Source organism: Apis cerana, linkage group LG3 (assembly GCF_029169275.1).
Source record: "Apis cerana isolate GH-2021 linkage group LG3, AcerK_1.0, whole genome shotgun sequence".
Lineage (NCBI taxonomy): Eukaryota > Metazoa > Arthropoda > Insecta > Hymenoptera > Apidae > Apis > Apis cerana.
The window spans coordinates 10,000,001-10,016,155 of NC_083854.1; the positions used below are offsets into that span (position 1 = coordinate 10,000,001).

The window sequence follows — 16,155 nt, forward strand, 5'->3', positions numbered from 1 at the left end:
TGTATTAGCACCTCTAGTTCGATTAGAATATTTAAACATCAGAAAAACTGGCATCACCAATCTGCCAGGCGATGCCTTCGCACAAAACTTATACCTTAGACAATTGGTCCTTGCTGATAATGAATTGTGGCACTTGGACGTTGGAAATACATTGGGTCACAACTTGCACAGCCTTCAATCGTTGGATCTATCGAATTGCAATCTGCAAGATCGCCTTTCGGAAGAGGCTTTCAAAAACGCTAGCAAATTGCGCGTGTTGAATTTGAGTGGTAATCCAATGTTCGCCGCTGATTTGACAGTGGTTCTCCGTCATTTGCCAAAACTTCATAAACTTTCACTGAGCAAATGCAGCCTGCAACGTCTGCCAAACGCGTTCCACATTTTTAAACATTTGGAAGAATTAGATATCTCGCATAATCCTCTGACAGACGCGTTCGTCAGTTTGCTAAACCCGCTAGAATCGTTAGAATATCTGGACATGTCTTATTGTAATCTTGGTTACGTTGGAAACAACACATTTGCTCACATGACTTTTCTGAAGAAACTGATCTTATCCGGGAACAAATTGCATACGCTGGAAGAAGGATTATTCGCTAATCTGACACGATTGGAGAGTCTAGAATTGAACAACTGCGATCTGAAGACTCCGATTGATCCCAAGGTGTTCGGTGATCGCATCACTACCGACATCATCGAACTCAAACTCAGTGGAAATTCTCTGGAAGTACCCGAGGACGGTCCCCTATTGCCGACCCAATTGTCCAATCTCGAAATCCTCGACCTGAGCAACTGTAATCTGACTCATCTGAACGAAAATCTCTTTTCCACGACGAAAAACTTGACCCAATTAAACCTATCCAGCAACACTATTTCCGGCACAGAGAATCTAGTCTGTCTAAAAAAGTTACGCATGCTAGAGCATCTGGATCTGAGCAACAACAGTCTGGCCACTGTCAACCGGCGAGTTTTCAAGTTCAATTCACGTCTGTTATCGGTCAACTTACTGGGCAATCCGTTCGTATGCAACTGCTTCATCACTGACATGTGGGACTGGGCTGTGCAAGTGAAGAACGATCTACACGTGTTGGTAGGCAGTCAACCGGCGAATTTCGAAACCGGCGCGGCGAAACTGAGAAAGAGTCTGTCCTGTACCTACGACGACGACACTTATCGCCAGATTGAGCAAGCTCGCGCTAGTGGTGATCGTCCTTCTAGAAAAGGTGACTTGTCCCGCACCCGTACTTGGGCAAAATACGTTCGTGAGTCGAATTGCGGTCGTAGTTTATGATACATAGCGAACAAATTTCAACATCCGATACTGAATTTCTTTTACGAGAAGACACACAGCAGACAAAGAAGCGAGTTGTAACGTATCTTGAAACTGCAAGGCGTACGCAATTATACACATTTACACGTGTACATATATAATTATGCGCCATGCTGTTAAGTAAGACTTATCTATTCCCCGAACGAAGCCAAAAAACGTCCCTTTTACTTCTGTGAGGCATACGACTTTATTTTTGTAGCTGGTTTCAATAGGATTAAGATGTATCGCATGTAAGAGGCATGTATCAAACGACAAGACGTTGAAAAATTTTTATACGCGGAGATAACTTGACCTCGCGTTACATTTTGTTTGAATGGAATCTATGTATGATATTGTATTGTGCATTTCGTGCGAGCATCGTCATCCTCGTAAAATCAGAAGATGGTGATCGATCATTCTTTTAGATGGGAACGATGACCATCTTCGACCAACTTCGACCCTTCCATAATTTGAGGGAAAACGTATTTATACGCTGGAACGTTGTGCTTGTATTTCGTTGAAGAGCGGGGCAATACGTCTAATGTCGGTTGGGATGATTAATGTAACGAGGGGTGATAAAAGAAAAAATATTTATCGATCGTCGGAACAATGGAAGGTTCTCGAATTATCAATCACCCTTTTACTTCCAGTCTCTTTTGTGTTTCACAGACGCTTCTTTTTTTTTCACACATTGATGCGAGAATTAATGGTCGAAATCTAAGACCATTCGTTGTTCCGATGACAATAGTGCCGTGTTTTTAATTAAATTCGCTCGAAGACGATCGAATCAATTCTCACACTTTATTCGCGTCTTACATGAATGATGAAAATTGAGTTGAATCAATTAATAGATAAAAATTATAACAAAAGATTGTGATAAAATGAGGAAATTCTTGGAAGAAGTTTAATCTTTACATTAAAATCGAACATAGATTCTATTTAAGCATTGATGAATAACATGAAATCGTCAATTATCTTTGCGCAATTGCGTGGATAATTAATGAAAGATTTTTGCATGTTCATAAATACTTTCTGTATTTTTCTGTTATTTTTCTGTTATTATATGCGAGCATGTTACGTAAATGAGTATGGATATCGCCAGGTATATTATTTTCATTTAGAAAAATATTCAGTTGTTCAAATTATTGTCTTTCAACTGAATTGAAATTGATATTGATCATATTATTTTTTTAATCAATTGAGATAATTCATGATTTGTTGAACACAGGCCACTTATATTTTTTAATTTTTAATCTTATAATTTGTCGTTTATGATTTAAATTCTTTTTTTTTGTATTAATAATTAAATAATAATTAATAATGTAATAATTTAATCTAATTCTGTTTTATTCTATTAATTGAGGATCAATTGATTTCATAAGATTTATCATTTGTTTTTATTATTATTGTTAATAGTATATTAGCTTCAATTAGTTTCATTTTCGTTGTTCTTTATAGTATAGTATTTATTAAGTTCAATATTTGAGCGTATTTAGATTATTTTAGATTATAACTGTCAAGAATAATATTATGTTTTTCAATTGTTACTAGTTTGCAGTTAATATCACGTGACGGAAAACATTTGTCTTTTAAAGTTGATTTTCGTTTATGTATTCTTCTATATTTTTCTTTTGTAATTATTTGCTATATTCTTGTTTGAACCATGAAGTGTTCTCTGGCGGTGTTCATATATAAATATAGAATACTCTTATAAAACTTTGATTCTCATTCCTAATTTTTTCTTTTCTTAAAACAGAGACAATTTAAATCTAATTTATATATTGTATTAAATTATAAAACAATAAATATATAAATCAGATTTTTAATCACGAGTTCACGTAAAAACAAACATGAATAAAATCAGATGCCGAGACGATTTCACTATATTTATGAAATGTATAAGACTGTATTTAATAAAGAAATCAATTTCTTGATACATGATTGTCTTTCTTTTTTTATTTCTATTTGATCACATATACTACGTAGAGTATTATAATTTAAATTAATAATTTATTTTTTGTTGAAAATTGAATATAATTTCAAATTTATGACAAATATTTAGATATCTTTTATCTTAATAACTTTTTATCGATACTATTATAATTACCTGATAATTATTGATATGATAAATTGATCCAATCATGCATACTTACATAATATATGTGTCATGAACCTATTTTATCTCTAATTATATTTGACATTCCTAAGCGTCATTAGAATTTTTTAAACAATTTTGAAACAGAAAAAATAAAAAAAAATTTTGCTTCTTGCATATGTTTTTAATATAATACTTATTAAAATATATAAAAAAAAGATGGCAATTTTTAATGAAAAGAAAAAATAAATATTACAGTTTTTATTTATTCTATATATCTTTGTCAATTTCTTTGTTCAAATTATTAAATTTGTTAAAAAAATTTCTGTTATTTCCGCTACATAGATTCTATTATGATAAAAATTATATTATTTCGTTTCGTTTCGTAATTCGTAATATTATTTTTTGCTAATAAGTTATGATTTAAATTGTGATTATGATATATGTGATATAAAAGAATTATATCTTAATGATAATACAATATAGATAAGTAGTAAATTACTGAAACATATTTCTATCAATTATAAAATTAGATATATTGAAAAGTATTTTTGATAAATATATGAATATATATTTTTTTAACATTTGATATATGGATATTAAAAGTTAAAAAAATAAGTATAGAAAATTAACTTAAATTTTCATTTATAATTTAATTATAAATGAATTTATATATTTTATATTTACAATTTACAATTTATATTTTTATATTTTTTTTGAAAAGTCAAAATATAAACTCTTAATATTAATTTAAAAAATATAAAAATACAATAATATTAAAAATTTTAAATAATAAAAATAATTTATCAATTGATTGATAAAAATTAATTGATTAAAGATTTTCTATATAATATAATTACATACTACATACTGTTTTTGATAATTAAAGTATGATATTTTATATTTATTTATATTAATAGTTATCAGATCATTAAAATATTATTTTTTTCCGTGATATTTAAAATCAAAATCGAATAATTAATTAATCATTTTTATGAAATATAATTATTCAGGTATATAAACTTACATAATGAATTATTGCATAGAAATTAATTAAATTATTCACAAATTGATCATATCTTTATTGCACTTTTATTTCTCTCATGTTTGCAATATTATAAGCATTATTTCTTATTTCTCTAATCGGTCATAATGATAATATTTTATCACACAATAAATGAAAAATCTTTTATAATAATTTTTTCTAATCTTTAAATGTATATATTTAATTTTTAATTTTCTTTAATTATTGATTGTTTTATTCTCTTATTAATTATTTGTTATTATATTCTGAATTCTATTTTCATGAAATGCTTTTTTTTAGAATAAATATAAATAAATTTAATTTAACCTGAAATTATAATATGAATAATATACATAATTATTACAGCTATATCATTAACCACAATTAGTAGATCTATATTCTATATTTATGTGTTTTGATTAAAGAAATAAAGTATTACATATTTTATTAGATATATACATTATTACATTTATTATATAATATATTTGAAGCAATAAAATGCGAGTATTATAATATTGGCATATAATTTTCAATATTATAACTAAGAAATCTAAAAAAAAATTATATAATTAAAATAAACATACTGTAATTAATTAATTAAGTTTTTATTCTATTCTATTCTAAATTCTAGTAGTAGTAAAAAAAATAAAATATACAAAATAAATAATAAATAATAAAAATAAATGAATATGATTAAATTAATTAAAGTTTAAATAGAGAATAATTTCCAAATTATAATTCTTATACTATAAAATAGGTACGATTTATTGAAAATAAACGATGTGACATACATAAACGACATGTAGATTATATTTATAAACACTAATACGAGTGAAATATTGCGGCTTCCAGTCACATATTTGTTACATATATAGAAAGAATTATTATGTTTGCATCGAAATTGTTTCATATAAAATCATGATAGAACTTTGATTAAAATGTAGATATAATCGAATTGAATAAAAAAACTACGTTTCTTAATATCTCATTAACATGAAATGATAAAACAATAAATTGCAATATTATAATTATAAATAATTTAAAAAAAATTGTTTACATACTATTATATTAATTAAGTTTAACCTATCAATTGATATGTAAAATGTGCAGAATTCACTTTCATTGATAGTGATAATATAAAAGTTCAAATGATCGTATTATATAATTCCTCGTTACATACTTTGCACACGACTCCCATATTTCTGGACGTGTATACGTACAAAATGACGTGACGAGTTACTTCATGAGTGTGGGATCGGATCCATTGGTGTGCACGTGACTGAATCTCGATCTATATATCTATGTCGTATAGTCGGTGCATGGGTTTGTGGTATTGGTTGGCTGTCTAGTAAGCTAGTTGGCCATCCAATTATTTAAACATCATCCGCGCAGTCGCGCGAGTCTGTCTCAATGCTTAGCCATCGGTTGTGTAGGTACCGGCATTCAGCAAGTAAAGATTATCAGTACTAGTCAGTGGTCTCCTGATCAGTGATATTGCCTGACGCTGCCTCTGTCAGCAGTCTGTCGGACGTATCGATAGAGTACACGATGTTAAGTATATTTGAACCACTTCTCGACATTCCGGTTGTCTACTACGGGGCGCTGCTGGGCGTTGGATTCTGTATCTACTATCTTTTTGAAGTAGTTAAAGTAAGTACTTAAGTGCTTACACGATTATTCTTTTTTCATCTAATTATTTTTTATGAATTTTATTGTTAATAAATTCATAATTACAGTTATTTCTGAAAGCAATAAATAAATAAGAAATCATAATTTATAAAAAAAAATTAAAATTAAAATTAAACACGTCATATTATTGTTTCAAATATTTTATGAAATTGATATTGATAATATTTTTTCGTAATAAAATAACTTAATGATGTAATTATATATTGATTTTAACGTTAAAAAATGACACACACTATTTATTTTACTTTAAAAAAAATATTATGTTTATAAATAATTTTTGAACTGAAAAATGTGAAATAAATTGATATTTATAATATTGATAGATTCCCACGTAACGTACATTTTAATTTCAAATCAAATTATACGTAACAATAGCTAATAAAGCTATTCATGAGTTTTTAACTTTCATTAAATTCAATCATCGCATTTAGTTTAGAATTACGAATCTTTCAAGTATGACTATAATAAAAAAAAGATTTAATTAAAATCACACAACTGGATCATTGATAATCAAATTTAATATAAAGATATATTTATATTTATTATTTGATTTTACGTTACAATTATTATTTAATTAATAATGTAGTTTTAATAATAATCTTCATAAAAAAATTTATTTATAAATAAAGATATTATAAATTATAAAACAAAACTACAAAAATGAATAATATAATAATATCATTAATATGATCAGTTTTAATATCTTATAAGATTTTAGATTAGATTTTAAATATTTTTTATTATTTATCATTTCATGTTAAGATCATTAAATAGATTAAAAAATAATTTTTTTCGATATATTAAAGCGTATAATAATTATATCTATATTTGATCGATCTATCTTGATTTAAAGGTATCCAAAGTCGAAAAAAATTTTTACTATCGTATTAATAATATATCGGGCCGATATATTATCAGGATTTCCGTGATACGAATACATATACTTCGAACTCTCACACGACCCTTCGTAGTTCGTACGAGTCACGAGGAGATGTACGATCTATTAATTTGACCTTAAAACTCCGAGGCACTTGCCCCGACCAATTGTGCACGTATAGTGTACGACGCGCAATGTACGCACACCGGAACAGGTGATATCGTACTTTTAGTAAATAAAAAATAATATAGTGTTATAATAATAATAAATAATAACTTTACATTATATGATTTTTTTTAAATAAATGAATTTTTTTTAAATAAATACAAAAATAAATAATATTTAATTCACTTCCATTCGAAATTAATATAAATATAAAAAATTAATTCTATACACAATATAATGTATATTGTGTATAGAAAAGTAAAAAATATATAAAAGATATAATTTCACAAAAAATAAAAAGAAGACAAAAATTATATATAATTAATATTTTGTTTTTTTAATTACAAAATTATCGATAATGAACTATTCAGTAAAATATTTGCATTTGAAAAGCATTTTAAGTATTAAATATGATAATTTTTTTTCATTTTTTCATCTTTATTTTTTAATGCTAAGTTCAATGAATGGCATAGAATAGACCGATTTAGCAACCAATTACAGAAACATTATGCTCGTCTACGGACATTATATTGAGCCTTGCAAATACATGTAACGAACATTTATATTTTTTCTTACTTTTATAATTGTTATATATATTAACAAATATTTTAATGATTAACAAATTATTAAATTATATATAAATATCATTTGAGTTTCTTAAATAATATTCAATAGACAGAAAAAAGTTTAAATTCAAGTTTTAATTCAAACTTAAAATATTATTAATTGTTTCGCATAAATAGTTAAAGAAACTTTTTTAAGATATTTCCATTCTTTTTAATTTATTTTAATAATAGTTAGAAAATATTTAATTAACAGAACACATAACTTTTTAAACATTAAATATTACATAAAAATTAAATAGAAAAAAATAGAAGACATTAAAATAAAAATAGAATGGTATATTTATTTTAATGGATTTTTAAAAAATATATTTTTATATCACGAATTATTGTGAAATAATTAATATGAATTTAAATATGAGAGAAAAGAAGAAAAAGAGAAATAATTTACAATTATTCATTACAAGTAACTCGTTACAATAATTATGACATATAAATATTAATTAAATCATATTTATTAAAATCGGATGCATCAAATAGAACTCAGAATTTATAGAAGAAAAATATTATAAAAATTGAAAGTTAATTATAAATAAATACGTTATTTGAATTTTGATATCCTCTTAATTCTCTACAACTGTTCAATTTCAATGTTTGTTCATTAGCCCGTTTATTACACTAATAAATTGATTAAAAATTAAAGATCTTTCTATATGATTTTCAGACACCGATGCTGGTATGCGCAAATGGACCATTCCGAGAGTTTCTAGAAGAACATGTACCTCTGGTGAGGAATAAATTTTGGCCAACCTTATGGTGTTTCGAATCAAGGGCACAGACAATTATAGCCAGCATTCTTAGATCTCGAATCTTGCCACCAATTCATTATCGCAGGTTGGTAAGTTTACTTTTAATATTTGTCGATGGAACTTATGCGTCATTGATATTTTTTCTGATTCATTTTTTGCATGATATATAAATTCATGCGTCATCGATAATTTTTAAAAAAATTTTAAATTAAAAATATGATATAAGAAAATATTAATAAGCATAATTAAATTTTAATTATCTTAGATTCGTTTTAATTTAATTAATCGATCGTAACGCAGAGAGATTCTGACCTTGTCAGATGGAGGTGAAGTGGCTTTGGATTGGGCAGAAGAAGGATGTTCTGCTGTTTCGCCAATTGTGATTATTTTGCCAGGACTCACTGGTGCAAGTCAAGCGGAATATATTAAGTGCCTTGTCTCCTCCGCGAAAAAAGTTGGGATACGATGCGTAATCTTCAATAATAGAGGGTTAGGAGGCGTAGAATTGAAGGTAAAGCAATACTTAATCTTCTGACCTTTTAATGGCAAGTTATGATCTCATTAAGTTGCAAGATCATTGTCATCGTTTATAGGGAAATATACATAGAAATAAAAAAAAACATATGAAAAAACTCTGAAAGATTTGGAATAGAAATTTAGTCAGATAATTATATAAAATTTCAGACTCCACGAACATATTGTGCTGCAAATAGTGACGATTTAACAGAAGTTGTTGATTATGTAAAGAAGATTCATCCCAATGTACTTCTTGGAGCAACGGGAATCTCAATGGGAGGGTAATAAGAAAATCTTTTTTAACATAAAATTAAATAAATCATACACATAAATTATTTATTAAAAAAACTACGAAAAATATAATCAATATATGGTATGTATTATATTATCATAATAATATTCTTTATTATGTATATATTTTTTTAGATTAATTTTAGGCAATTATTTAGCACGACAAGGAAAAATAGCTAAAAATAAATTGAAAGGATGCTTCTTGATTTCTGTACCATGGAACGTATTTGCCGCGACAAAGAGCACAGAAGAGAATTATTTTAACTTGATTTTAAATAAATATTTAGCCTTTTCACTTCGGCAACAAGTAAAACGCTTGCATTATTCTTCGGAAAGTGGAATGTTCGATGTTGACATTGATTCTCTTCTTAAAGTAAGATTTTGATTACTTTTATCAAACTATCAAATTATTTAAAAAAAAAATATGAATATATATATAATTATATGTAAAAATATTTCTCCTCGCTTATTTAGAGTCAAACTGTAAGAGAGTTTGATTCACAATTTACGGTGAAACAATTCGGCTATAAAGATGTAGAGGATTATTATTCCAACGCAACTATACATGACAAATTACATTTGATTGACGTACCATTATTGTGTCTTAGTGCTGCGGACGATCCATTTCAACCAGTTCAAGGTAACTTAATCAATGTATGACCGACTGTATTAGTTATGCTTATTTTTAAAATGAATTACTTGAAATAATTATTTGTGATTATTTGAGATAATTTTATTAATACATATTGATAATTCTTATCAATGTTGTTTAGCCATACCATTGAAGGAAATATCACAAACTAAAAAAATAGCTGTTGTTGTAACATCTCGTGGCGGGCATATTGGTTTCATGGAGGGTATGTGGCCAGTAAAAGAAGAACAATATATGGGTAAATTATTTTCACAGTTTTTTACCGCCCTATTCACTACTAATTTAGACCATCAATTATTGTGACGAACTTATAAACTAAATATCAAATACATTCACAAATATCAATATCAAATATTTCGTTTACATTCGAGTATTGTATAAAAATTATCACGTGCCATAATTGAAGATTGGGCATGGAAAAGGGTATAAGTAAAATATGTTATATTATGATGAAACTGACTCATCTTTTATGATATAAAACTTTCTTTTACGTTAATAAATAATATTTTTATTTATTAAAATATTATTATATAAAAGATATCAGAATTTAGTATATGTAGAAAAATTAATTTTTATATATTTTATCAATAAGTAATATCTAATGAAAAAGTTTTTTTATATATATAGCTTTTATTACATCCAGTCTTCAATTAATCGTGTTCAGGGTATTGCACATATGTGATTTTTTAGTATTAAGAAATATCAAATTTTCACATCGCTTTTATATTAAAAATTGTTCAATAATTACCTTTGGGACATTGATATTTATAATATAGATATAATTTTTTACACATGAATATTATAAAATATGTAGAAATAAAATATATTATATTTATTTTTAATATTATAAGTTTTTATTATTAAATGAATATTCAAATTAAAATAAAAAAATTTAGTTTCATTCATTTATATTGTATGCAAATTTTGCTTCAAATTATAAAAACTTTATATCATTTGAAATGTAATTTTATGAAACATAAATCTACGAAAACAAAATTGTAAAAAAGAAAATTTTGTAATCCTAAAGTTCCTAAATGTTTTAAAAATATCGAAATTTTATTAATAAATTATTAATTTTTAAAAAATAAAAATAACATCACATTTAAAAATTTCATATTAATTGTGATATTAAAAGCAAAAATATACATATTGTTAAATTTTATATATAGTTTCTGTTATAAACTTTATACATAAATAATATATTGTAATAATATATTGTAATAAAATATTGCAAAGAAAAATGTACTGTGGTATTTCAAAATATTTTCCTTTTAAATTTTTTTAATATTAATAATAAAATGTTAATAATAAAAAATTATTTATTTTTGTTATTTAATTATTTAATATTTAATAAAAAAATCTACATAATTAGATATTCACATAATTATTGAATTTTAAAAGACAATAGAATAAATTGAAAAACATAGTTTAAATTTTTTATATATCTTGAAAAATAGATTATAGTAAATTACATAAATTTTTTATTTCATAGAATAAAAATTTTTTTTATAAAATAATTTACTAAAAAACATTCTTCTGTATTTCATAATATATATAATAATAATGTGAAAATAGTTTTCCAATTATAAATATTAAAAATAATCCTGCTTTTTAATATTAAAAATAAAATAGTTTTTTCCGTTTTTTCTCTATTTGACATGTTAATGATATTATGCGTGTATATTCAACATAAATTAAAGATAATGATTGAAGCAGGACAAAATACAAAAAAAAAAGTTTATGAATTATATTAAAAGACTTATGCATAGTATCAAATGTAAGAATGTTAATATTCTTAATATATGTTATAATTTGAATTCTAAATCCAATGATTTCACAATAAATGCTAAAATATCTGTACTTTCTTCAATCTAAAATAAAAAATATTTTATAATAACATGAAAATTATATGTATAGTACAAATTAATTAATATTAATAAATATACTAACCACTTTCATGGTTGGTTTTCCACCACCATGTCCAGCTTTAGTCTCTATTTTAATTAATAAGGGATTCATTTGTTGCGGTAATTTTCCTAATGTATACTGTAGAGTAGCGATAAGTTTTAGACTATGTAATGGTACTACCCGATCATCGTGATCGGCAGTCAACAATAATGTTGCAGGATATTGTCCATTTTCTGGAACTCTTACATTATGTAATGGGGAATATTTTATAAGATTTTCAAAATGTTTCGAGTCATCTGAACTACCATAATCAGATACCCAAGCAACACCAATAGTAAATTTATGGAAACGTAACATATCCATTACTCTATACAATAAACGTAAAATATATGTAAAAAAAAAAAAGTCAAAAAATTTAAATAATTTAAATTTAGTAATAAAATTTAATAATTACAATTTAACTTACCCAACTTGAGCAATTGCAGCACCAAAAAGATCAGGTCTTTGATTTATGCATGCAGCAATTAATAAACCACCATTACTGGCACCTAAAATACTTAATTTTGAAGAAGTAGTATAACCGTTTTCAATTAAATATTCAGCAGCAGTTTGAAAATCATCAAATACATTCTGTTTATTAAAGAATCGTCCACCATTATGCCATTTTTCTCCATATTCTCTGAAATTTTATAAAATTTTATAAAATTTTATATAGAATCATATTTATTACATTAATGTTTGCACGATGTACCCGCCACCACGAATATTTGCCACAGCAAGTACTCCATTTAAATGCTGAACAAAAACCAGCTTTGTAACGCTAAATGTCGGTTGAATGCTCACATTAAAGCCTCCATAACCATATAATAAAGCCGGCATGGAACCATCCAAAACTGCATCCTGTATAATAAAAATTTATTATATTTTATTATAAATATAATAAATTATTAAAAATACTTACATGTTTCATTACTATAAACATTGGAATTTTTGTACCATCTTTACTTGTATAGAATATCTGACTAGTTTTATACAAACTGGGATCAAAGTTTTTTACTTTAATCTCTCTTAATACCTAAAAAAATATCTACATTTATATATATATATAATTTATTTTCATTTTTTTAAATATTATATTATATTTATATTTGAATATAATATTATTTATGAAACAAACACTAACTTGTGGTTCTTCTTCATTTTTCAAATCAACTTTATATATAATACCAGGAATTAAAAATGATTTAAATTGATAAAATATTTCAGAATATTTTTTTTGTCCTGCAAAATTAACTATTGTACCAACATCAAGAGGAAATGTTCTAAGTATATCGCCGCTTTTTAAGCTATGTAATTGTAAAATGTTCTAAAATGAACATATAACATTATTAATATTTTAATTCTATTTTTATTTGTAAATTATTTTTATTTGTAATTTGTAAATTATTATATTATTTCTATATTTGAAAGCTCAATACCTTAACATGTTCAATATAACAAGCTACAAATTTATCACCATCAACTGCACATGCCCAATCTAATACATTATCAGGATGTTCTGGTAAAAGATCAACCCACTTTTCTTGTTTATAGTCCAATAAATCTATAGCTATTAATTTATAATTTGGCGCGTTTTTGTTAGTCCGAAATATTGCCTTTGTATCATCATTTGTTACATACTAATTAAAAAAAAAAAGATAAATAGTAAAAAAAAAATTATTATAAACTTATATATTTATATTGTATATAACTAACTTCATAATCAGCTTCAAGTTTATCAACTACTTGAGTTAAGTGTAATTTTTCCCTTATTTTCATCTCTGGCTTTAATTCCGTAAAATAAACTAAATTATCTCTACAATCTTTTACAGGTGTGACAATTAACCATTTTCCACAATCAGAAACTTGTGCACCTCTAATATGAAAATATATATAACAAATGTATTAGATTATATTCAATTAAAAGTATCTTTATAAAATACTCAATATAATTTCATCTATATTATCATTATAATCAATTTTTATTAAAACACATACATAATGAATCACTCACATCCTCCATAAAGGTTCTTCAGGAAATTCAACTACTATAATATCTTCTGACTGAGGTGTACCAATAATATGGTAACACAGTTTTTGATCTCGATTACCTTCTGTTTCTGAACCATCAGTTTTACCTTTTTGGTCTGGATAACAACCATAAAAGATTCCACAATTGTCATGTGTCCATGTTATTGGAGAAAATTTAACTTTTTCTAAAATTTCTGGATATTTTTCACCTATATATTATATATTATTTAAATAATAAAATAATAAATATATAAAGTAAAATACATTCTTTTACAATCAAAAAATGCAAATTGTACCAGTTTCTGTATTCATAAAATGAATGGTACACCAGTCAGATCCACTAGCAGATAAACCAAACGCATATATGCTACCATCTTCACTAAATTTACTGATAGTAATTGCAATGGTTCCATCTTCTGATAAAGTATTTGGATCTAAAAATACTCTAGGTTCACTATCCAATGTATCTTGTACATAAAGAACACTGGAAAAGATAATACTTATGCTTAATAATATCAAATATAAATTAATATTTATTATTACCTTTGGTTTTGTAAGCCAGTATTTTTATAGAAATAATATTTATTTCCATATCTAGCAGGACATGAATATTTTGGAAAATCCCATAATTGTTTTAATCGATCATGAATATCTTGACGTGCCTTGCATGAAGTTAAATATGGTGTAGTGATAGAATTTTGAGCATCAACAAATGCTTTAGTTTTTTCAGAATCAGGATCTTCTAACCATCTATATGGATCTTGAACCTAATAAAAATAGTTATAAAATCTTATAAATTATTTTACTTGTAATTCCTATTTTAAGTTTGTTTTAAATTTGATTATTAAATAAAAATACTTTTTATATTAATTTAATTTTATATAAAAAAAAATTAAAATATTAATTTATTTTAATTTTATATTAATATTGGTTTATAAAAATAAGCTTTTTTTATTATTAAAAAAATATTATTACATATGAAATATTATTATATATTTAAAAATATTTTATTGAAAAAATTTATCTATTATTCTAACCTCAATACCATGATAATTATCGATAATACTTTCATCGCGATATGCCTCAGGGTATTGTAATTTTTCCATTTTTTTATTTATATTTATACGTTTTTGTACCGTAGGATCAAACACCTAGATTTTTGAAAATGTAATTGAAATTATGGTGATATTATTTATAAACAATTGTATTAATAAAAAACTTTACTTTCACAGTCGAAAAAGCCAATGCCCGAACAAATTGAGAGTGCTTACTAACTGCGAATTTGAACAAATTCTTATAAAATTTAGTTTGAATTTTATATGAATTTGCAAACATATCAACAATTACAAATAGAGCCATGATATGAATTTTTTACACGTAATATATACAAAAATATAACTTTATAATATAATATTATACTAAAATATACTTTTCTGACATCTTACATATAATATTATAATAAATAAAAAATTATAATTTTTATTTTTTATTATTTATATAAATAAATTGTATAAAAATTATTATTTTTGATAATGAGCTTATATTTATTCTTAATAATATATTCATTTATTATAAATAAATTTTATTTATTTTATTTTATTATAAATATTTATATTATAAATATTTTAATTATAAATATATTATAAATATTTTTCTATCTTATATCTTATGTTATTTAACATTATATCAAAATATTAATATATTTATACATATTATAAAATTATATATTATTAATATATATATACATATATATATATGTATATGTATATATATATTTACATATATATATTTACATATATATACATATATATAAAATATTTTTATTATATTTCTAATAAATTTGACAGTGTCTCACATTTAAATATAGCAATATATTATGTATAAAGTGCTGTATCTGTTTTGTTCAAAAATTTCAAATCTTATCTCATTCTTTGTAAGAATATAACAATAATATGAATATAGTTTACATATGAAACTTTTTAGCCAAAATTAAATTATCATTAATTTTTATTTTACCAAGAACAGTTAGATAAAATTTATAATGTTAAAAAGTTGACATAAAGGAGGTTAAGTGAGTATTCAGAATGAAAAATTTATCACAGTAATTAAAAATGTCATGTCAATATAATTATAAATGCAATAGTAACGATATATATGATGTGAAAGAGTAGGGGATATATTCTTATCAAT

The 16,155-nt window shown here is 24.6% G+C and overlaps 3 protein-coding genes across 8 annotated transcripts in view; 2 read left to right on the forward strand and 1 right to left on the reverse strand.

Moving 5' to 3' along the window:
- LOC107998162 (protein artichoke) overlaps window positions 1–3,242 on the forward strand; it is a 10,079-nt gene extending 6,837 nt beyond the window's left edge. For all 5 annotated transcript variants that reach the window (XM_017057265.3, XM_062072791.1, XM_062072790.1 and 2 more), the window contains exon 3: window positions 1–3,242. This exon is cut by the window's left edge and continues 351 nt beyond it. In XM_017057265.3, coding sequence (XP_016912754.2) covers window positions 1–1,288 — 1,288 coding nt within the window. In that variant the 3' untranslated portion in view covers window positions 1,289–3,242.
- Window positions 3,243–4,481: 1,239 nt separating this feature from the next.
- LOC107998163 (phospholipase ABHD3) lies at window positions 4,482–11,228 on the forward strand. 2 transcript variants are annotated; one of them, XM_017057266.3, is made up of 7 exons: window positions 4,482–6,075; window positions 8,444–8,613; window positions 8,829–9,039; window positions 9,213–9,325; window positions 9,471–9,708; window positions 9,810–9,975; window positions 10,109–11,228. In XM_017057266.3, exons 1-7 carry the CDS (start codon window positions 5,974–5,976, stop codon window positions 10,288–10,290), a joined length of 1,182 nt encoding a protein of 393 aa, XP_016912755.2. In that variant the 5' UTR covers window positions 4,482–5,973; the 3' UTR covers window positions 10,291–11,228. The 2 variants fall into 2 exon arrangements, with proteins under 2 accessions (XP_016912755.2, XP_016912756.2); XM_017057267.3 differs by lacking the exon at window positions 4,482–6,075 and adding an exon at window positions 7,055–7,205.
- LOC107998206 (prolyl endopeptidase) lies at window positions 10,044–15,353 on the reverse strand. The gene is made up of 13 exons (XM_017057362.3): window positions 15,190–15,353; window positions 15,003–15,116; window positions 14,509–14,732; window positions 14,262–14,449; window positions 13,949–14,174; window positions 13,651–13,810; window positions 13,374–13,574; window positions 13,079–13,261; window positions 12,857–12,970; window positions 12,647–12,795; window positions 12,362–12,574; window positions 11,938–12,262; window positions 10,044–11,858 (listed from the first exon to the last, which is right to left on the reverse strand). Exons 1-13 carry the CDS (start codon window positions 15,322–15,324, stop codon window positions 11,793–11,795), a joined length of 2,298 nt encoding a protein of 765 aa, XP_016912851.1. The 5' UTR covers window positions 15,325–15,353; the 3' UTR covers window positions 10,044–11,792.
- Between the last annotated feature and the right edge of the window lie 802 nt (window positions 15,354–16,155).

Bases quoted from the DNA above. Each gene is read 5' to 3' on its own strand.
- LOC107998163 (XM_017057266.3), top strand. From the start codon at position 5,974: ATGTTAAGTATATTTGAACCACTTCTCGACATTCCGGTTGTCTACTAC. The intron at 9,326-9,470 runs GTAATAAGAAAA...ATATTTTTTTAG, and splicing joins ACGGGAATCTCAATGGGAGG to ATTAATTTTAGGCAATTATT. The intron at 9,709-9,809 runs GTAAGATTTTGA...TCGCTTATTTAG, and splicing joins ACATTGATTCTCTTCTTAAA to AGTCAAACTGTAAGAGAGTT.
- LOC107998206 (XM_017057362.3), bottom strand. From the start codon at position 15,324: ATGGCTCTATTTGTAATTGTTGATATGTTTGCAAATTCATATAAAATT. The intron at 13,811-13,948 runs GTGAGTGATTCA...TTTTCATATTAG, and splicing joins GAAGAACCTTTATGGAGGAT to AGGTGCACAAGTTTCTGATT. The intron at 13,575-13,650 runs GTTAGTTATATA...TTTTTTAATTAG, and splicing joins AACTTGAAGCTGATTATGAA to TATGTAACAAATGATGATAC.